Source organism: Zeus faber (assembly GCF_960531495.2).
Source record: "Zeus faber genome assembly, chromosome: 18".
Classification (NCBI taxonomy): Eukaryota; Metazoa; Chordata; class Actinopteri; order Zeiformes; family Zeidae; genus Zeus; species Zeus faber.
Window position 1 is genome coordinate 12,071,751 of NC_137210.1, and position 22,812 is coordinate 12,094,562.

General features: G+C 42.5%; 2 protein-coding genes across 3 annotated transcripts; both read left to right on the top strand.

Moving 5' to 3' along the window:
• Positions 1-263: 263 nt before the first annotated feature.
• scel (sciellin) lies at positions 264-9,227 on the top strand. 2 transcript variants are annotated; one of them, XM_080019617.1, is made up of 25 exons: positions 264-345; positions 2,431-2,483; positions 3,443-3,521; positions 3,688-3,750; positions 3,843-3,914; positions 4,070-4,105; positions 4,251-4,298; positions 4,398-4,433; positions 4,628-4,702; positions 4,793-4,873; positions 5,515-5,586; positions 5,842-5,883; positions 5,980-6,027; positions 6,265-6,333; positions 6,490-6,540; positions 6,655-6,711; positions 6,798-6,866; positions 6,966-7,007; positions 7,353-7,421; positions 7,529-7,579; positions 8,025-8,087; positions 8,224-8,298; positions 8,426-8,534; positions 8,652-8,754; positions 8,863-9,227. In XM_080019617.1, the coding sequence occupies exons 2-25, from the start codon at positions 2,453-2,455 to the stop codon at positions 8,877-8,879; spliced, it is 1,458 nt and encodes a 485-aa protein (XP_079875743.1). In that variant the 5' UTR covers positions 264-345; positions 2,431-2,452; the 3' UTR covers positions 8,880-9,227. The 2 variants fall into 2 exon arrangements, with proteins under 2 accessions (XP_079875743.1, XP_079875744.1); XM_080019618.1 differs by lacking the exons at positions 4,628-4,702; positions 4,793-4,873.
• Positions 9,228-9,819: 592 nt separating this feature from the next.
• Positions 9,820-22,022, top strand: slain1a (SLAIN motif family, member 1a; the record flags this gene model as incomplete). Its single annotated transcript, XM_080019616.1, has 9 exons — positions 9,820-10,268; positions 14,148-14,284; positions 16,535-16,651; positions 17,812-17,922; positions 18,916-19,065; positions 19,850-20,179; positions 21,170-21,355; positions 21,486-21,822; positions 21,947-22,022. The coding sequence occupies 9 exons, from the start codon at positions 9,820-9,822 to the stop codon at positions 22,020-22,022; spliced, it is 1,893 nt and encodes a 630-aa protein (XP_079875742.1).
• Between the last annotated feature and the right edge of the window lie 790 nt (positions 22,023-22,812).

Below are 22,812 nucleotides of genomic sequence, written 5' to 3' on the forward strand. Positions count from 1 at the left end.
CTCTTTCACCCAGCAGGAAAAAAAAACGGCGAATTGTTGGGCTGCGGTGACGAGTGCTTGAAGCCACCCAAAGCCAGCCACAGAGAGGAAGGGAGGGTGACAGAGAGAAGAGGGGAGAGGGAGAAGAGTGAAAGAGGGAGATAGAAACCCGCTCTACCTTGATCGTTGTCTGAGGCCACGCCCAGAGGTGGCCTTGGATTCCCCCGCCTTAAGGTCAAAAAGCGCACGGAGCGAAAAGGGTGTGTTTCCAGGCACGGGTGACAGACGGGACAGAAATCATATGAGCGCTTGTTAAAATTCTTCTGCTCTCTCTCCCGAGCCGTGGCACAGGATTTACACACAAAGGTATTTAATTGTATTATGGCAACTTTTTGTAGACTCCAGGGTCAATCCTGTCCTGTTATCTTAATCTATGACACAGACTCGAGGAGGGAAATGTGCTTCATGTTTGCTGATGTACAATAGACTGGTATGTGGAAGTTCTAGTGCTGTCAGATGTTGTTAAAGCGATGTTTGGTTGTGTTAATTATGGGACGTCATTACACTTTAAAGGAATTAGATGTGTCTTGTGTGTTTAGTTGACCACTGACATCGAGAAATAGTTTTGTACTCACTCGCTAGGATTTCTTTTCCAAGTTTATTTTCAAGTCATGTTACTTCCCATGATAATGGTGGATCAGTGGTCCATAGCAAACATTTCACGTCGTTGTTCCTGTTCCTTTCCATTCCTGACCTACATTTTTGAAACTACATTGTCATTTAATAAAAAGCGATGACTGATCTGGTCTAATTCACCCAGAAATACGTACTCCATTCCCTGGGTCAAATGTAGAATCTAGGCAGAGCTTCTGAATGCTCACTTTACACTAGAACACATTTTGTAGCTATGGTGTTATTGGACAGTACCAGTGTAATAATAGTGGTCCACCCCACAGGGATGCAGCCCTATTGGTTTAGCCCGGATTTTATTATTTTTAATTTCCTCTGTGTTTTTCAGGCTAAAATGTCTGGAACACAGCAACCGCAGTACACAAGACATGGTTGGGTTCTCGTTAGAACCGGGGGTGTTTCAGACGTCTTGTCGTTCGAGTTTGATCAATATCGATGTACATTTGCAGCACAGGTGATTTAAAAACTGTTGTAATTTTACCAGAAGTAGAAGGACGTTGGCGCAAAATGATTAGTTTCAGAAGCTGGGCGCTTGGTGACATCATCATCCAAAGTTATATAAGTCCAAGCTTCGTCTCTCGGAACTCATTCACATCCGGCGACTTTCGCCCTGTGCACTGCACACTGTTTGCTGCACGTAGACAGACAACTTGGGCCGATGCTGCGTTTAAAGGATATTCGGAAAACTGTAACTTGCGCTGTGGTTCACAAAACTCCAAAAACTATAATTGGCGTTTTGGCACCGAAGGAAGTTTTGAGAACCTTTGGAGGAACTGGTTATTTATTTTGTGTTCACAGTGCATGATTCAGGAAAAATGGTAATTGTTAAAACACTGTTCTTGAGGGACATCTAAACTAAACAATATGAAACAACGAGTGAAAGAAACTGCAGCGTTCAACATCAACTTGGAAAATTGTAACTCGTGCTGCGTTTCACAGAACCCGGAAAACTTTTAATATATACCTAACACAACTAAACTGGACCCTGTGTATTGCTGCCTGCAGCTATATTTATTATGACTGTATTGTTGAAATACCTACGGCAAAGACAAATCTCATTTTGACTGAGAAAATACACGTTTTTTTTAGCTTTAAAGAGGATTTTCCACTGTAGTGAATTATCACCAGCAAAAATGTCCAAGCCAGACTATGTTTCTGTTGTAGGTCTTTAAAAAATTGCTGACTCTTATATACATTATAACAACGTACACAGTTACTGTATATGTTTGTTTGCATAAACCAAACATATTTAACAGGATCAATCATTTTGTAGTGAATCATTACTTGGGTGTGACCGTGTGTCTGTACAGTGGTGGATTGTTTGTACTGTAGTATGTTATTTGGAGGAGGGGCATAATCCTTATCATGAATGGCTCATGGAATGTTGCTGATGCAGCTTTCTGCTGCCAAAGGTGTGTTTGGGGAAGGTGTGTTGTGGAGAGTGGGTGTGTCTCCCCGAGGGGGCAGATCAAGACAAACAGGTTTCAAACTACCCACTTATCTGTTGGTACAATGGTAGAATAAGTATAGGTGGATATAAATATATACTATACGGTGATATATAGACTATATGGTACATGGACTGGTGGCATGAATGGCTGCTCCACTTTGTCCCCATATGTGGCGATAACAAAGCAGAAAAGACACTGCTCAGCGCACACTCCTCAATCCTTACCTGTCGACAAAACCACCATCTAGTGGCTGATTTACATGCATGTTTTAAATCTCTTTTGTTCTCTCTCTCCCCGGTGCATTTAAAAGGTGAAGCTCTAACACCGGCGAAATGTCTCATTACTCCAGGACGTCTTACTCCTGTAAGTACTGAGAAATTCTCCGATGACAACATGTCGATCAAAGTCATTAAAACGAAATCAAGCGATCGATTGATTGATGGAGGTGTATATTATATTAATATAATAAATATTATATATATAATATTCTATCTTTATGAATGATAATATATTATGCATATATATAGATATACATATATATATACACATACACACACACACACACACACACACACACACACACACACACACACACACACACACACATATATATATATATATATATATATATATATATATATATATATATATATATTTGTTTTATATATATATATATATATATATATATATATATATATATATATATATATATATATATATATATATATATATATATATATATATATATATATATATATATATATAAAATCGTAAAACAAAGCCCCACAGGGTGATAAGGACTTTTTCACTCCTGAGGGGGTTCTTTCCGCTAGGGAAAATAGTCCACAGCAACGTTGATAACACCGCAGCAACGTGGCGACCCGATCGCCCTTAACAAAAAACTTCGCCCCGCTGTACATATGACTCACCTGTTTACTGGTAATAATGTGAAATTGACCATATCCGCATTCACGTCCTCGAGTCTTCCATTGTAGTTTCTATGTAGAGTCACCAGGTGTCGCCGACAGCTTGCGTTAACGCGAAGTAGCGCGGCGCGATATCAAATTGTCCCGTGAAAATCATGACTGGCTGATTGCCGCCATTGACCAATCAGAACACCGGATTCATTAAAGCCGTGGCATAAATATGTATCATCAATATAATATGGTGGTGATATTATATTCGTGTTATTTATATGTTGACAATCAAATATTTCTTCCATAGCAAAGTCATAACTGACTCACTGGTCGTAGGACCTCACCGTATGTTTGAATAGTTGCCAAGGTGTCCCGCTGATGTTTGCTAACTAACTTCTTGCCTAGCAACGGGAGACACCAAGAAAAAGCCCCTGAAAGACAACAGCTGGATCCGGAGGGACGTGGAGGAGGACGAGCCGGTCGAGTAAGTCCCACACGCACACACACACACAGACATGTAAGACATAAAGAAAGACCCAGACACAAGAATGCGTCTGTAACTCATATAATTACATCCGTTGCATAACATTAAAAGCCCGCAGCATGTTTAGCATACAAGCAAGCCAGAATGAAAGATTTTCCTCCCACAGTCGCGATCCCAACTTCGGCAAGACTATTTTAGGCCGGTACAGCTCCAAAGAAACCCTTAACAGGTAGACACCTGATCAATTCATTATTCATATATACTGTATGTACTATATACATGCACGCACACAACATAATTCTGTTTTGTTTTCTTAAACAGCCCTGAACCTGAGGAGACAAGCATCCCCAAACTAAGAACTTCGTCAACTTCCGTGCAGGCTCTTACCAAGAGGTAGGGCCTTGACATGAACATGAACATGAACATAAACTTGACATGAACATTTACATGTTCATATTCATATCCATGGCTACTGAACATCTCAGTACACCTTATGTCTATGCCACAGTTTGGTACCTATTTCAACAGCCTGTTTCTCTGACTTGCAGATTCAGTATGAGTCAGGAGGAACTAAATGACATCAGGTTGGTGTGGATTTTACTATATATACATCTATATTTATGTATATCTATGTATATATACATATATATATATTTAGACTCAATACCAATACCTAGTCAAGGCACATAACTTATAGCAGAATGATGTGGGAATGATCTTCTCTGGCAGCACCCTCCCTTCCAACTATGGACAGAAGACCACCTCCTACACCAGAAGGTAAGATGAGATCAAATCAAAAACATTAAGGATGATTATCTTCATGGTACAATATTGGCCAACTTTCAGAAGTCAAATCAATTATTTTCCTTTCCGCAGCCTGTCATCATCACTGAAGTCAGATGACCCCATGACGTGCGTGAAGCCATGCATTACAAATGTAGAATGCAATACTGAAAGCCATGCTTTCTTGACGCTCAGACCTCAAAACCATGCAATATGTATATATATATATGTATATATTTATATATATATTCCTTTTAATCAAACACTGACATTTTGTCAAATAGTATTTTTCTTTTCTCCAAATTTGTGAATTCTGTTTTTAGGACCACAACGACTAGTGTCAGCAAGGACGGTACAACCACTGAGACAACCATCACCACCAGACAGGTTGTGAGCAGGTAACCCTGCAGCGGTGGCATATCCCCTTTGTGGCGATATTACAAATAAAAAGCCAAATTTTGCAATGAGTTATTATTTTATGTTGGCAGCTCCCCCGTGAGTAAAACCCCCACCAAGACCGACGCGTTCACTGAGCGGGTCTTCTCCGATGTGAAGAGCTCAAGCAAGGGGTAAAACACATATATGTTGCTCTCAAATAGTAAAGTGGATCAAGAGAAAACATCCAAAACAATCTATCACACTCCGCAAAAGACAAATGCTTTATATTTCATCATGGAGCCTTTACGACGGAGACCAATTCAAATGCAGTGGCATCATTTTTAGACCCATGAAGTATTTATAGTCTCACAATCCCCTTGATGAATTCCATGTTCTTACACCTCAGCGTACTCGAGTGATGCTTGTTTTAGTCACACGCAGACACACACACACAGGCACACACACGCACGCGCGCGCACACACACACACAGTGAAGTCAGTCAAACTATATTTTTCCTATGCTACAATCTGAAAGTCGTATCATTCAGATGGATGACTGTAATTGTGGAAGATAATATCATTGCCGCTTGAGAAAGAGTTTTCTCTTGTAATGATGGATGTATATTCAGTATTTGAAAGCATTAAAAGGTTGTTTTTTTCATTAACTTATCTCTCTTTTGTATATATTTCTTAATTTTATTTGGAATTTCAACACACATTGCTCCAGCAAATAATGTATAGTTTAGTGTTGGTTATCCTGGGCTATTATAGCACATACATTTGGCCTGTGATCAGAGGAGTTGATTGATTGTTGTCACATCTTTTCACGCAGGGAACTGTACTCACCCCTGTCCCCGTCTAAGACAACCAAAGTGACTGAAACTACTTTTAGCACCAAAAATCTGTAAGACTCAACAGAACGCTGCCAATAATCTGCTATGTCCAAAGGATTTTATTTAATAGTTTTATTAATAATCATTTGTAATTATTTAAATATATATATTAAGTCATATATTAAAAAACAATGAATATTATTATTATTTAATGATTATATTAAATATATCATATTATTATTATTATTTGATTATTTAATAAATAGCATCACATTTTCAGCATATCAAATATCATTTCATCCTTTATTGAAAATATTTATTTGCAGGGCTGAGGACAAACTTTTTGATACACTCCTCTCCGACGACAGGTGATATTTTTGCCCACCACTGATTCAACTTCTTGTGTGCCTTTAAATATGATCAATAATGTTGTAATGTTTGGGAAATTATCTGATCTATTACAGGAACACAAGTGTCACTGAGACTGTGACCCTGAGATCTAGCACTGACAGGTAAGCTTCGTCCGATAATTATCACCCATTTAAACACCTCAGACCTTCGACAAACCAGTCCGTTAAAGGTGCTGTTTGGTTTTCTTTTTGTTCGGACGGCGCTTAAACAACCACTACAACCAGAACCTTTTCTGGATAAAATACCATTTCTCAGATCTTTTTTTCTAAGACTTTTGCATAAAAAAAGAAGGCATTTCGGTTTTGTTCACTAATGAATATTGGGAAATTCCTCCACAGTGTTGAGGATGACTTGTATGACAGTCTGCTCCCCAAATCCCTCCAGTCTGGCCCCTCAACCCCTGTCAGGTGAGACCAATGATTTACTATATTATCATTTGAAATACCAGATATAAATATCATCATGGATGGATGCAAGGGTGTACTATGTGTGTCTTCCTATCTATTCTTCTATTTTCTGTCGGTCTGATTGTCTATTAAAACGTACCTTTTCTACATTTAAAGCACTGCAGGTGTCATCAAGTCATCTTTTTTTACAGTGGAAAGCCCCAAGGGGTGAGTTGTGTTGAACTGGCTGACAATTAATTACGATAAAAGGCAAAATGACTGTAATACATACTTTATTATAGATTATACATGCCTCTGTCATCACCCCTTTTTCTTTTTTAGAGATGATAGTAAAACTACCACTACTACAACTATTACTACTACAAGGAACTCCTCTACGTAAGACATACTTTGATGCGTAATAGTTGTTTTTTTTTAGTTTTTTTTATGGAAGTGACCCCTCATAGCATCGTTGTCTTTGACAGGACCGAGGACGATCTGTACAACACCCTTCTGCCTAAATCCATGAAGTCGGATCTCCCATCTTCTCTCAGGTGACGCCAATCGGTTATTTAGTTGTCATGTACTAACTAACTCAAAATAAATTAATATCAGCATAATTTAACGTAAACATCATGCGTCTGCCCTTGCAGCTCGACAAGCTTCACCAAGAGAGAAGTTCTGGAGAACAAAAGGTGCGCTATCATGCAATAACGATGATGTATTATTGACCTTACTGTGTTGTTCTCTCTTTCTTTATAATAATAACATTTGCCATTGTAAATACCCTAATTTCTGTTTAGCGGAGACAGTCCAACTCAAAACTACAACCGCAGCTATAACAGCTAAACATTCCGCCTACTGCATAATTCAGTTGAAAACAAAACCACAAACAGCTATTGTGGAACCAACTACAGCATAGTCACAATAAATACAAATGCCACAGTGCGATTAATTGAATTTAACTTAATAATTTCTAACTTTCAAAGTTCAACTTCTGGGCCCTGCCAAACATCTTATTTCAGCATTTTAATTCACAGCTCTTACAACAGCACTGACGACACTCCCTCCACCCGCACAACCTCTTACACCATCAGCTCCGAGCCCAGGTATCTATCCAGGGCGAACCATGTCAAAGGGCCTTTTGAAAGGAGAAGCAATTACATAGATATATCGTCCTTCTGCACCCTGATTTATTTTGTCTTTGCACGCACAGTGACGGGTACATCAGCACCCGCCGAAGCTACTCCAGCAGACCTGACTCCAGGTAGTAATATACTGGAACACCAGTTAAGCTTTTACAGTAGGGGTGGGCTGATACATCGGCCTGATACAAAGTTAAAATAGGGTACAAATACAAACTGAAATGAAGAAACCACGAGCCATATCAAACTTGTCAGATATTAAAGAAAACTATTATAGAATGGAGTATATGTCAATCATTATGTTCTAATGAGCCCAAATTAAAAGTATTAAGTCGGTAGTAAGTCAGTCAGTTTGGTGCTTAATATTGGTCAACATCTAAAGTGGTAATCCATACGATTATTTTGTTTAAAAAAATCCCATATTTTATACTTTATTCATCTGTTAGTTTATAAGAAACAGTCATTGAATTTGTTTGTGTTATATGAGGATAAAATTCACAATCCTTTTTAAAAACACATGAATATGTGTGGACTAACCTACTACAATGGTTTATCTGGTCACTGCAGTTATGAATACAGCAGCATCACCAGTCCCACCGTCTACACCACCACATCCTACAAGGACAGCAGGTAAACAAGATGTGGTTTTTGAATCTCAAGCGCCGTTTTTTGTAAACTCTAAAATACAAAAATAACTGTAGGGTAAAGAAGGACTACTGCATGTATCAGGTCGGGGCACATTTTAACACTTTCACTCTCAAATCAGTGCGCACGACCTTCCGGCAAATGATGCCTACTTGTCCAAATCTTCCATCAAGACATTGTATTCCTCATCGGAAAGGTACAAGATGGAATGCGACAACCCCACACAATTACTGTAGCTCATCATACAGTGCCTTAAAAATAAATTGATTTATGGAAACATGAAAGTAATACAGAACGGCTGTGGTTTATGTGTTCTGTTATAGGCTTTTGCTTGAGAAGGATCTGTGCTCCTACTGCCATAAGCCCTTCAACTCGGAGGCCAAGATGGTGCTGGAGGACATGAAGATCAACTGCCATGCATCCTGCTTCAAGGTGCAACACCGACCAAACCCGTTTGACATTTCTAAATCCCCAACATTGGGAAGTCTGTTAGTAAAGCTGTCGATAACGCTTTGGGACTCTTTTTCCTCTTGCTTTTTGGTTTGGCAGTGCGAGGTTTGTAGCAACACTCTGGGTCACATGAAAGCCGGGGACAGCATGTGGATCTACAAGCGAGCCGTGCACTGCGAAAGCTGCTTCGATCTCACCAGAGGTAAACAATTTCACGTGGTTATTATAACCTGCGGAAATTTGGATTTTCTTTTTTATTTCGTTTCCCACGGCATGATAATGACAGTGGTGCCATCTCTCCTCCTTACAGAGAAATGGAGACGCTGAACAGCAGTCATTCTATGAGGGCAGACAATTGCTGAGTGAACAAAATAATTTGTTTTTATGAAAAATGCTCCTGGTGAAATGGGTACTTTGTTCTTTGTGCAACACATAAAAGTATTGCACATAGCTATCTGAAGTTATGGTTAAATATATACCCAACAGTTACTTAACTGTTAGGTACTCACTTTTATGATATTGTTTCTTGTTGGTCTTTGTCTACTCTTTTTCAACGCAACAATAGCATTCTGTTTTGAAGTCTTAAGCTTTATTGTGGGACTAACGTATGTAGTAAACCATAAGATATTGCTAGAATATAGGGCCGGGGGCTTGTTTTTTGTGCAATAAAGGAAATCAGCATTGGATATATCAAATAAATGATTGAAAAAATGTGTGACATTCAGTAAATTACCTTTTTTTGTGTCGCTTTGAATGTCTTCTTGTTGGTGTTTCTATCATTTTATTCTATTAATGGCGACGGCCTCACGATGTCCAATCATTTTAACATGAAAAATAGAACAATAGAATGGGAAATAATAGCATAGGACACAATACAACAGAATAGATTAGCACAAAGTAGAAGAGAATAGAATCGAATAGTAAAATGTGGGGGGGGGGGCGACGACAGTGTCCTGATTCCATCATTCCTAAACTCGAGGAGAACCCTCTACTGAGCATGTTCCACCCTGGTGGTGTGATGTGGGTTTAGGTCCAAGCTGCTGGCCAATCACACGCGGGCACTGAGGCTCTGTCTGCGGCTTGCAGCATCTCTGGCGGGCCCTCCCCAGTCTGGTACCGGGATCTGGATTTGTGGTGGAGCCTGCAAACCGGGGGGGTCTGGACACCGGTCATCGGACTGAAAAGGGGACCCAGGAGCCTCTTCAGACAGACAGGCGGACAGACAGACAGTGTGTTTATTTGTCCTCATCCATGTGCGTCCTCACAAATGGAAGCAGAAGTGTTAAACCCCCCGATGGTGATGGCGGACGTCAACGGAAACGATAAAATCGCCAACGCGGAGCTGGAGGTGATCAAGCTGCAGGAATTGGTGCGAAAACTGGAGAAGCAGAACGAACAATTGAGGACCAGGGCGAACGCCGTGAGCAGTCGCACCGCCGGCCCTCCTCCACCGCAGCCCCCGCTGCCCTATCTGAGCACGGCGGGTCCGGGCGAGAGGTTCTGCGGGGGCTACGGCGTTCTGAGCCCGATACAGTCGCTAGCTTGCTCCCTCGGACCGTTCGGTTCCACCGAGGAGCCCTTCGACTATTTCCAGCCGAGCTGTGTGTCTCCGGATGCGGCCGCGGAGGAGAGCGGCCCCGCCGGGGCCACAGCTCTGGATGAGCTGGAGCTTCTGGACCTGAGCTCCATGCTGCCTGATGGAGACTCCGATACATGGTAACGTGTGCTGCTGTGGCCCAAATGAACCATCAATCGACCCATCCATTATGAACATTTTTATTCGCAGTGATTTACACTCATTTGCTGACTATGTCCGTATTTGGTGCCGTTGTTTACATGTTGTGTATTGTCTGCCCCAGTTGGATGCCCCTAACCTACTAAAATGATGCTGAAGATTTTCGGTCCTTGAGATGCCACACATACCAAAAGGGCCGTTATAAACCTTTATTTTATTTTATTATTATTATTATTATTATTATTATTATTATTATTATTATTATTATTAGTGGGGGCAGGGCTGGAACTCGATTGTTTTCGCTCGGATTGTTATTATTATTATTATTATTATAATAATCTCCTTGGCAGACCTCACTCACGGACATGAGTGAGGTCTCGTTGGAACCGGGGCATTTGTGTGGTGCAAGTTGTATCCCCGTCGATCATCACTTGTAGCAGGAATTGGTGAAAAACCGTTGCAAATTCCCCGTAAGTTGAAGAATGTTGGCCAATCTTGATTAGTATGTGAAGCGGGGCACTTTGTGACATCATGAACCAATGTTATGTAAGTCTAGGCTTCGTCTCGGGGCGCTCATTTGTATTCGGAGAGTTGGGCGGTGTAGACCTGGTTGCTTTGTGTAGTATTTACGCTTGTTCAGACGCGGCGTTCAATGAAAACCCGGAAGACTGTAATATGTACCTAACACGACCAAACTGGACCCCGTGTATTGCTGTCTGCAGTTACTGTATATTTATTATTAGGGGTCCAGCCCGCAGTATCTGAAACACAGCAACCAAAATACACACAGACATGGTTGGGGTCTCATTGGAACCAGGATGTTTCAGACATCTTGTGGGGTAATTTTGATCACTATCGATGCACATTTGGAGCAGTAATTAGTGAAAAACCGTTGCAAATTTACCGGACGTTGAAGAACGTTGGAGCACCTTAAGTTGGAGGAGCAGGGAACTTTCTGACATCATAATCCCATTATATATGTCCAGGCGTTGTCTCTGGGTGGTTATTCGCATCCAGCAACTTCCGTATTGTAGACTGCATAGTGGTTGTTCCGCATAGCGTTCCTTATATTTATGCTTGTTCCAAACGAGAAACAGCAGGAGCTGATGCTGCGTTTAATAGAAACTCTGAAAATTGTAACTCCTGGTGCATTTCACAGAATCCTGAAAACTGTAATCGGTCACAGAAGGCATTTTTGCAACGCAGGAACTTTGTCATAGTTCTAAGAACTTTTGGAGTAACCGTCTCTTTTATGCCTGCACTGCAAGATCTAGAAACGGTTGTAATTCTAAAACGTTGTTCATGAGGACCAAGGACTAATCGACACAACCTTCAGTAAACCTAAATCCATGGGGATGGATCCAGACATAATTCTACGGTAATTGGTCAAACAAATGAGCCTGTGCAGCACCGGCAACCGCCAAACTTAAAATCCTCTGTAAAACATTAATAATAATAAATTAAATACTCGTAACAATGATAAATAAGTGAAATAGTCGGGAATTCTATAATTCTGGAATAGTGGAAATTCAGAAATTTCTAATTGCTGTTGATACGAAATGATGGTGTTTTTTATGGAAACTAGGAAAATTCTACCTAACATGACTACACTGAACCTGTGTATTGCTGCCTGCAACTATATTTATTATTATTATTAATAATAATAATAACAACAATAATTTTCATAGCACCATACACAACATGCAACACAAAGTGCTTTACATTATTAGAAGGCAATTAAATAGTAATAGTATAATCAATAATAATGATAGTAGGCTACTACTTCTACTATTACTACTCCTACTGCTACTACTGCTATGACCAAAAATAATAATAATACATACATACATACATACATACATACATACATACATACATACATACATACATACATACATACATACAAGAAAAATAAATACATTTTGTTCTCAATTTCAGTTTTGGGTGTCCAATTTAGCACAATCATTCGTAAGTCAATTATCATTATCAGAATGATTATTTCTCTTGAATTCTTGGTCTCGAATATTAGTCTTGAACAACTTAAGTAATCCTCAAATCATTCTCAAAAAGTCCACTCAAATCGTTTTGGGCCCCTTTCAACCGATTCCATAACTTGATATTGAGGTTTTTTGCGATTCCTATTTGAGGGTTACAGGTTGCATACTACCATACTCACAATACTAACATACAGAGGGTTACATACTAACACCAAGTGTGGACCTGCTTACAAGACGTTCTGACCCGTTTCCTGTCGGAGAAAATACATTTTAAGCAGCCAACCTGGGAGGCATAGATTGCATGGTCCTGCAGAACAGGGTCCCAGGGCTGAACTACATTGAAGCCTTGTTCCTGCTCAGTCAGGTCGCTCTGACGGACACGCCGGCTGGTGAACCATTTCCAGATCTGTGTGTAGTTAGTGATGTGGAGAATGTAGCACACTCCCGTGCAGCGCCCACGGTGTCGAGCGTCCCAAGCACCAGGGGCTGCGCCGAGATCTTTCTCAGTCCATTTAACAGATCTAATCGGTTCCGAGTCCGTCTCAAACTGTGACCCAGTTACCGCGGGAGAGGTCACTTCTCGTGTATTCTTAGTCTCCTACACGCACAATGAGCGATCCGTCGAGATGAAATCTTTTTCTCTAGAGTGTTATATTGTGACTCCTTTTTTTTTTTTATTAATAGTTCAAGAAACAAATACAGCTGCATCTGCTTCCGCCAGTGGCGGAGCAGATGTCCTTCTAAAAATAAAATTCTCTGCCAATAAGCAATTCGGTGTAGTCAGCATAGTAAAGTCCTATTTCCAAGGGTGGTGTTTGATAATTTTGTCTCAGCCTTACTGGCTGCATCTCACCAGAGGCTGGATGGGGTTTTTTTTGTTTTTTTTCCTGGAAAACACCCAGCGATCTATATAAGCAGTGCAGGTCACACTACAAACGCCAAGCGAAAGGCCCAGAGGTGAGGAAACAACAGTGCAATGCCAACAGCAGACAGAGTATTATGCCTCAAATCACAACACCAAGCTGCTCTTGCCGCACACTGCTCCCCACCCATTTTTAGCTGTCGCCAAATGAAAATAAAACACGACGCGTTTGAAGGCTTTGAATCTCTAACGGCCGATCGTCTCGGCTCGCGTGCGGGAATCACTCCCTCCGCACCAGTTTACCTCCGCCGTAAAGGGGTCTCGCCTGAACGGCGCGAAGAAATATCACCGCTGTAAAAACTCAAATCATTATGTCCGAGGGTGTCGTCGCCTCGCGGTCTCTCGCTGTTTAGCGGTTTTAAATGGGTCGATAGTTGATGGTTGCAAACAAACACGATGATCTCCTCATTATTGTGTTTCTGTTTCCAGTAAAGAAACAGAAGATCTGTTTCCAGTTTTACTATGGTGGGAGTCTCCACCCACATGTACGGGTTTAGGGAGGGAGACGGAGTCGTTCAGGCGGGTGGAGCGCCGACACGGCGAGGATTTTATTCGTAACGGTGGTAGAAAAGCTCGCCGGCAAAACGGTGAAGATAAACTAAAAGGGATTAACAGAGTTCGTTTCGCGTGCACGTGTGTTCCGGACCGCAGGCGTTTCTGCGTCTTGCGCCTCAGCTTCCGACTGAAAGACAAAACCACATAATATGAAGACCCTCCCAGCCGGGTCCGACCATTTGGCGCGAAAGCCGCTGATCGGACAGACCCGGTAAAGCTGTGGCGCTACGGGGCGAAGCCAGTCCCGTCACCCGCAGACCGTGGCTTGACCACGCCCCCTCGTCTGCCCCAACTATCGACCAATATTTTTTTGTGTGTGCAAACATTTAGATAGAATTGAGTGGGAGCCAAGTGCCACTAAAGTGTGATGTGTGTGTGTTTTCCAGGCTGTACGTGAGTCCCAAGGCCAAGCTCCAAAGCGAGGGCCTCATGAGCCCTCTCCAGTGGTGCAGGCAGGTACTGGACCACCCGGGGCCAGAGGTGGAGCTGGCCAAAATGACACTCTGCCACCGGCTGGACCAAGGTAACCTATATACTCTGTATATACTGTATTTATACTGTATATACACTTTCATCCACCATCCATCCATTTCATATGGACATCTGTCATGTCCCCAGAGCTTACTGCCATGTGATCAAAAATCTGGAACGCACTTGTCTCCACATGTGACTAGATTTACATGACATTTGCACACACACATACACACACACACACACACACACACACACACACACATACACACACATACACACACCCGGCTGAAGCGTATCTGAAACACAACCGTTAAAAAGGCTCTCTTTAGACTTTTTAGGTTAATTTAGGCGGAACTGCGACAAGCTAGAAGAAGCAGGCGGCACAGAGTTGTGTTTCATTAGAAGTCGGCAAAGTAATCACGGTCAGTGTTAATAAATGATAGGAACGATCACCTTATTTTGCATCTTGAAACCCCTCTGTACTGTATTAAGCAAGGAAAGACGTGTTATATTGCAGTACAAAATTGCCCAAATAATGTTTTTTTTGACTGAAAAGTGTGGCTTAATTTTGTATATAGTAAAACAATTACTGTACTGTACTGTACTGATTACCCATTATTGCCCTATAGGATTTTTTTTTTTAAGTTTTCTACAGTTGGTGGTGTTCTGTGTTCTTGAGCTGGGGGGTGTAATATTTGAGAACTATTTATTAACTTTGGTACGTGAGTGGGGGTGCCTGTGAGATAAATACGCTCCCTTCTGTGAGTGGGTGTGTTGAGGAATGTTCACTTATGTTATAATGGTTCAAGCAGCTTTGCCATGACAGATGGTTAGCCTCCAATCGCCACAGTACATTGTAGACACTATTTTGTTTTTCTTGTGAAATTCATAAAATTGTGTCAAAGAAAGTCAAGGATCGTTCCAAATTCGATCACATGTAATGGTTGTTGGATTTTCACCCTGAAGCCACCTAGAGAAATCTCTCACATAGGCCTATTTCAAACTGTTCTTGATCAGTTTATGCTGAAACAGGTTTTTCCATGACATTCATTGAATGTAATTTACTGGAAACAAACATCGGTTCTAAACTGTGGAATCTTCAGGAGCCATATTCCATGCCAGTTTTTTAACTCCTTATTTTTTTTACAGTTCTCATTGTCAAATGATCAGCAAACAGCTCAGAATAACAACCATAAACGTCATAAATGATGGAAATGCTATTAAAAACAAATCGTAATCATTTTTAAAACACTAAACTCAAATATTTCTCAATTTTCATTAACTGCCACTCAGTTTTGTTGTTTTTTTTTCCCGGCCTTGCAAGTACATATGGTTTCCATAGAAACCATGCTTACATTAACCTCCCCTTGAAGCAGATTTGTTCAGCTCTCGCTGCATAGGCAGGTGAACGCAATTGTGTGTTTGTTGCAGTGTGTCTACGTGTGCAGGGAAATGTGTGTGTGTGTGTGTGTGTGTGTGTGTGTGTGTGTGTGTGTGTGTGTGTGTGTGTGTGTGTGTGTGTGTGCGCGCGCTTCGGGGTCCTCTTTTTTTTCCAAAGCTGGATTCAGTGAAGGTTGGCTGTCCTCCGGGTCATGAATACTCCCTTGTTGCCGAAGCCCAGTAACTGTTGTTTTTCCGGTGGGCTTTGAATGCTACTCTTATCCAGTCGTGGTTGTCGGGAATGCCAAATAAACGGCTCCCTCTGGCATGCGCCTCCCTGACTACCAATCAGAGTAAAACTAATGTTTACACTCTTGACACACTTGACCTCACGTCACTCCTGCTATTCATTTCATCTCCAAACAAATTATTGTAATAAATTGGAATATGCTCGAAAATCACAGATTTGAGTTTTACATGAGTTTTACACGTCGCCCCCCTCCCAAAGCCAAAGCCGACCATCGACAAATTATTACTGATTTGCGGGGGGGGGGGTTGAAGCCTACATGCCACAATCCCTGCTTATCCCGATGTCCTCGCCAGAAAAAGCTGTAGTTTCACCCAATAAGCCTCAGTGGAAAGCCAAACCTCGTCCTACTGTGTCAGCCTTCCGAGCCCAAACGCCGCTTTGACCTAATCATTTTGGACATCAATACTGATCTGCCCGAGTCAGCTTAACTTTCGGCCGATCTGAGTTAAGAAACAATCAATACATTAATGTGTGTGTGTGTGTGTGTGTGTGTGTGTGTGTGCGTGCGTGCGTGCGTGCGTGCGTGCGTGCGTGCGTGTGTTGCGTTGCGTGTCTGTAGAGAATTGCAGTGATTTGGGATAGATTAACAGAGTGGTTCCCTTCCTCCAGCCAAGCGGTGGAGAGGCATCTCCTCCGTCCGACCCTACAGCTGCATAGAAGGGCTCTCCACGCTCAGCTGCCCCATCCTGCCTTACACTAAACCTGTTGCACTAAACCAGACGCCAGGTAACCCTCGACACAACACAACATGTACATCTAACCACCCGCCCGCCTCCCAGGTCTCACCACAGCTTCTAATCTCTGCCGCTGACTTTTATTTATTTAGTATTTTTTTTGACTTGCAAGGTCATTGATTTTTCAAACAGCTGGACTCAGAAAATCGAATTACCAGAGATACAATTTCTAGAGTGGCTGTATGTGAGTCCCATTATGTCTTAAGTGGAGACGGGAACGAAGACCTGATTTCCCGCTGGTTCAGATAACCCAGGACAGTTATTTGTTATTCCATCTGTAGGGTCACTAATAAGGGACCTGGGATCTGATCTCTACATGAGAAGCAAATGTGGCTTATTTTCGGACTTGCCTTTTGGAAAGATTGACATGGCGTATGGACTGTACGGATTAGTATGATGCGTTGCAAATGATCAGCATTATGAACTTGTTACTGCATTATACTTTAATTATTTCTTTACAATGTCGTCAGAAAGCTCCATAACATGTATCGTCACTTTATCACAATATTCAATAGTGATTTGAATGAGACATCGTAACGTGCAATATCTGCAACGATGCAGTTATAATAAATCACGAGCATCCTCCTCTATAAGTATATGGACAGCATAGCCCCTGACATGAGAATTGTTTAACTTTTTTATTTATATCCTGTGCGTTGACATGTATACATATTGAATTGCCTAAAAAGTGCAATCGACCTGGTGGCGTTTATAAGAAGCAAATTCAAATCTTGATACAATTCAGTGTTTATTACTATATAATTACTGGATCATCTATCAAAGCTGTACAGATATAGTAAGATAATCATATTTCTACGTAGTTCTTTGAGAAATTTCCCTTAAAAATAGGCATGACAGCGTGTATTCTACCTCCAAAGTCGGAGAGTCATTTTTCTGTTGCGCTACCCAAATCATTTCGGAGCTCGCTGTAACATCACCCAGATTTGAAACTTGTGAGTTTCAATCAGATTACGGCAAAAAGCCTTCGAGGGGATTATAAGTTCGTACCCCGAGGCAGATGGACGAGTTCCTCCGGAGCTCCTCCGGGGAAATAAAAAAAAAATGGATGTGAAAGCTCCTTCCGTGTTCTCAACCTCAGAACGACCTCATCGGTCCTCTGTCTCTCTCTCCCTCTCCCTCGCTCTCCCCCAGCCCCCTTCCCGTCCTCAGCTCCCCCCGTCGCCCCGCAGACGCTCCCGGTGAGGGCGAGCTGCAGCCTCAGCGACAGAGCGCCCACCTTCCTCTCCAACGCCGCACTCCAAAGTAAGGCTCACGCCCCACCCCTCACTCCCCCATCTGGTTCCATGCATTTCATTACACTAACAGTGCAACTATATTTAAGTGCAGCTCATTATGTAAGAGGCCCTGTTTACACCTGGCATTAAAATGCGTCTTGGATGATCCGATCGCAAGTGGACAGCTCTAAGTCTGTCTGTGCACACCCAGCATTAGAATGCGTCTCGTGTGTCTCGAGCAGCCACGTGTGATCGGATCTTACTTCCCCGCTCTATATGTGAATAAACACATACATCATTTCGGTTTGCAAAGACCAAATGGGAAGACCTTGGAGCGTGGGCAAAACAGAAATAATACAGACTGCAATGTTGAGGCTGACAGATTTATTTAGTTTCCTGATTTCCTTACTTGTATGGAAAATTAAAAACATAACTCATAGAGCTTCGAACATAAATAAATATCAATTATGTCGATTTTTTGTATTTTTTTTCGGAGTACCCCATGCTGTACCATAGAGTACCCCTATGGGTACGAGTAACCCCATTTGAGAAACACTGGTGTCAGTACTCGACTTGTAAAAGTCACTTCTGTAACAGGGAGACTCCCAATTTCCCGACCAGCCTTTAATATCGCTGAGTGAGTACGTGCTTCCGCTTACACACGAGGACGCCAGTTGAGTAGGCGGTCCTTTAATATGACCCAGGACACATTCACATACACACTGCTAAAGGAATGTGGCCATATGACCGGCTGGCTGTACATTATCTTATTATATTTTACTGTTATTAATGCGAAATTGGACACATCCATATTCACATTCAAGATATCGGCACTAACTAGCGCTAAAATGAGCACGTAGGCGTTGTAATTGTAATTAAGAGATCAGCGCCCATTATTCAGAATTGAGTATTCCGCAGAGACGTTGAATACGTCTTGATAGATTCTCTGTGTTCATTTAAGCTTAATTGCCTAGTTGGTTTTATTGTCTTCATAATATGGTGTATTTTTTTGTTTTTTTAGATGTGGGCCGCCGGCACGCAGCCATCAGCCCACAGTCTTCCTTGGACAGCGAGGTGGGAGCGTCGGAGCTGGAGGACGACTCCATCTCCATGGGCTACAAACTGCAGGACATGACGGACGTGCAGGTCATGGCACGGCTCCAGGAGGAGAGTGAGTACGCTGTCTGCGGACGGTTTCCTCCCAGCGTGATGTGTGTCAGTGGTCAATGAAAAGATTCAGGTTTGTTATTCAACTCGGGAAAATTGTAACGGCAACCGGTCAACCGGCTAGAATGAGTAAACCGAGTGGAATTTTTCAGTGACAATTTTCACAGACTTATATTAACTTGTTGAAAAGGAGCATAATAGATCCCCTTTAATTGTTAAACTTTTTGGGGTTCAATGCGTATTGCCAAATTGTTCTATTTTTTCAGTTAAATTTAGGTTTATTATTTACTGCCATTTTTTCTATTTTTATTATTGTATGATATAATATTCTGATTTTATTATATTCTATTTTCATCTATATATCTATAAACACTGTTGCTGCATGCACAACATTAAAGATAAGTGTATAATCTAACCCAGTGTTTCTCCAATGAGAGTACTCATACCCCTCGGGGTACTTTAGGATACTGCAGTAGGTAATTGAAAATTGACAAAAATGTGCATAAACATATTGGTTATATGTAATGTTTAAAAAAACACATACTACATCCATACAGTTGCCAACCATACATTTATGTCAGTTTTCTTTTTTTATCTCGCAATGCCAGTGAAGGGGGTACTCAGCTGAAAATACATCTTAGAAGGGGTACACTACTAAAAAAGGTTTTGGAAACACTGATCTAACCTTTACTGGACTTATTTTTATATGACAAGTGGGTGTGCAGCTCCATTATGTTATTGATTCAAAAAAATATTTATTCCCATTTTATTGCTTCCCCTCCGCCCAGGCCTCCGGCAAGACTACGCCTCTACCTCAGCCACCATCAGCCGCCGCAGCTCCAGCTTCTCCATCCACTCGCTCCGCCGCAGCGACATGGACCTGGACGAGGATGACGAGGACGACGAGGGCTACGATCAGCTCCCGCCGCCTCAGCCTCGGCTCTTCCGCACCGTGTCTATGCAGCGCGGCGGCCTCCCGCACTCCCACACATTCTCCAGCATCAGGGACTGCAGACGCAGCCCCACCGCCCCCCAGTACTCCCTGAGCTCCCTCTCCGAGTACTCCGGGCCGTCCAGCCTCACGGCGGACACACAGCCCGGGTACAGAAATAGCACAGGTGAGCAAAGAGAAAAAAAAACGCCGGAAAATTGAATTATTGACGACGTAATCTCAGATCTTCTGTCAGGAAGCCGTCCTGAGAGGAGTCAAAGGAATTCTCCCGCAGGGTAAAGCTAAGCATCTTACCCCCTTGAAAAGCTAAGCATCGCTCCGCAGTTGATTTGTCCCTGATGACCAGAGCGGCTCGGTTGGTGCCAAGGAGGATTTAAGGAACGACCTCGCTCGGACAGCTTAAGGAGTCGTTTACTCCAAATAAGGAGTTGTTTTGATGCAAACATTTTGATGTCATGTGAAACACTGTATTCGTCATCATCTGATCCGAATGAAGCCCGGATGGAATTTTGAATGAATATTCCAATTGACACACACATTAACACATAAACTGACACCTTAATCATATCGCTTCTGGCATGTTCCTTCTGTGCACGCACCAAAAGCTCTGAGATTCACACCACATACACTTACGCAGACGCATGGGAACACCTAATGCAGAATATCACCGTCATGTGCGCATGTAAACGCACTGATTGGCAGAGGTCCATGTGACGCTTCTACGCTTGGTTCCCTGCTGCCCTGCTCACTGGTTTTAAGATGAGTTTGCTTTATAGTCAACCAGATTCTTTAATAATATATCTACAACTAATCTAGAGTCTATTTTTTGAAGTAGGTGGCATACACACTCCTAGATCATCGGAGCGCTGGCATGGAGGCAAAGATTATATAATGCAATATTTGGACAAAACCCTGACCAAGATTTTTTTCAGTGTAGGTTTTTCAAGTAACGAGAAGTTAACTAACTCATTTACACAAACTCATTTACTCATTGTTTCATACTTGTTTGATAACCACAGTAACTTACACTTAGATAATAGCTTATCTTATGTGGCTGTGTTGAATGAAACCTAATCCTGGGGATATTTAAGTTGATGAGCTGCTCTCTGAGCACGTTTTGAAAAAAACATTTCTTTATGTTAATTTGACTGCATAGACAAGTTACGGAGAAGCATGCCCAACCTGCTCCGAGCTCCCAGCATGCCCAGTGTTCCCAGCATTCCGAGCCTGATCTCCCCCCTTAACACCTCACCCGGCCCCTCCTCGTTGCCGATGATGTCCTCCCTGCGGAGCAGCCAGAGTTTTGACTCCTCTAACGGGCTCGCTCGCCTCCAGTCCTCCAGTAAGACGCACCTCCTCCTGTCTATCAATAAACCCATCGTACACGCCTCCCTTTTCCAACGCTTGCAGTTGGGTTTTTTCCCCCGGTGAAGTCAAACTTCCTCACGCTGCTCTCTCTCCTGGTGTTGCAGTTCCCTCCCCGGGGCAGCTGGGTCAGCGGGTGCAGAGCGTGGGCAACTTCCACAGCGCCACCGCCCGGCCGCCACTGAAGGCGACCGCCTACGTCAGCCCCACGGTCCAGCAGGGCCCTCCCGCCCCCACCCTGTCCTCCTCTGTCAGCCTGCACTCATTCTCCGGGGGCGGAGCGCTGCCCCAACCCATGAAGCCCGGCGCCGCCTCCGCACCGCAGCCCCTAAAAGCCACGCCCGGCCAGGCCGCCGCCCCCCGCAGCTCCCTGCCTCGCCCAGCCTCCTTCGTGGGGACTGGCGGGACACTGCGTCCCAGTAAGATCGCTCAGCCCGCTCGCAGGTAAACATCCTTAAACCAGTTTGACGGTTTCTATGCGCATCATAAAACATTTTTAATGGACTGCTCGTTGAAAGTGCATTCGTTGAATTGACTAATTCCTGATGTTTTACCTTTACCGTTGCAGTTTACTGACCCCCCCAAAGAGCATGGCGGCCCTGAGTGCCCTCAGAGACGGCAGCTGGAAAGACGGCTGCTACTGAGCGGAGCAGAGGGAGGAGGCCAGATGGTGCACAGGGTACGTTTCTTTCCCCCAGAAAGACTGTTAACATTTTGGAAAACACTGTTACACTGAGGAACGGCGCATCAAATGAGCATCAAACGGAGGCAGAGAGGCGCAAGGGTCCAGCAGGCTGGATCTCGACCTAAAAACCTGCTGAAACAAGGACTGACTCATTTCGGAGGTGATTCTCTTATCGTGGCAATATGTTGATGATGATGTTTGATATGAAAATCACCCTCCTGATATGTGCTTTTTATTTGGGAATGTGGATAGTTCACGCTTTTATTCGATTAAATATAACTCCATCTCCAGTTCAAAAGGTTAAAAATGACTATATCTTATGCATTTGCATTAGTACCAGTTAGTAATAATTTTCACTGAAGACATTTTATTATGGTTCATTTCTGTCATTCGTGGTTATGACGTTGAATATAAAGTCGAGAAAATTGGGTTTTGATCAATTTTGTGCCTGTTATAAACCGTGGTGGAATTCATTATACTTTGGAACTCACAGCTCGTTTTTTTTCCAGTCATCTTTAAGACTTTAACACATCCACAATCTTTGCTTTGTTTTTAAAGACAGTAAAACGAGTAAAGTTCGACGTAACTTCGGAAACACATTCTTTTGACTACTACTTGTCTCTCTTTGTTACTGTTTACACCACAGCCAACGTCTCGATGTTCTCTGACGAACATTAGCGCTGCAATGATATTGCACATGGAGGTTTCGATGCTTTTTGTGGTTGACAAGGATTTGAAAAGGAAGTTCA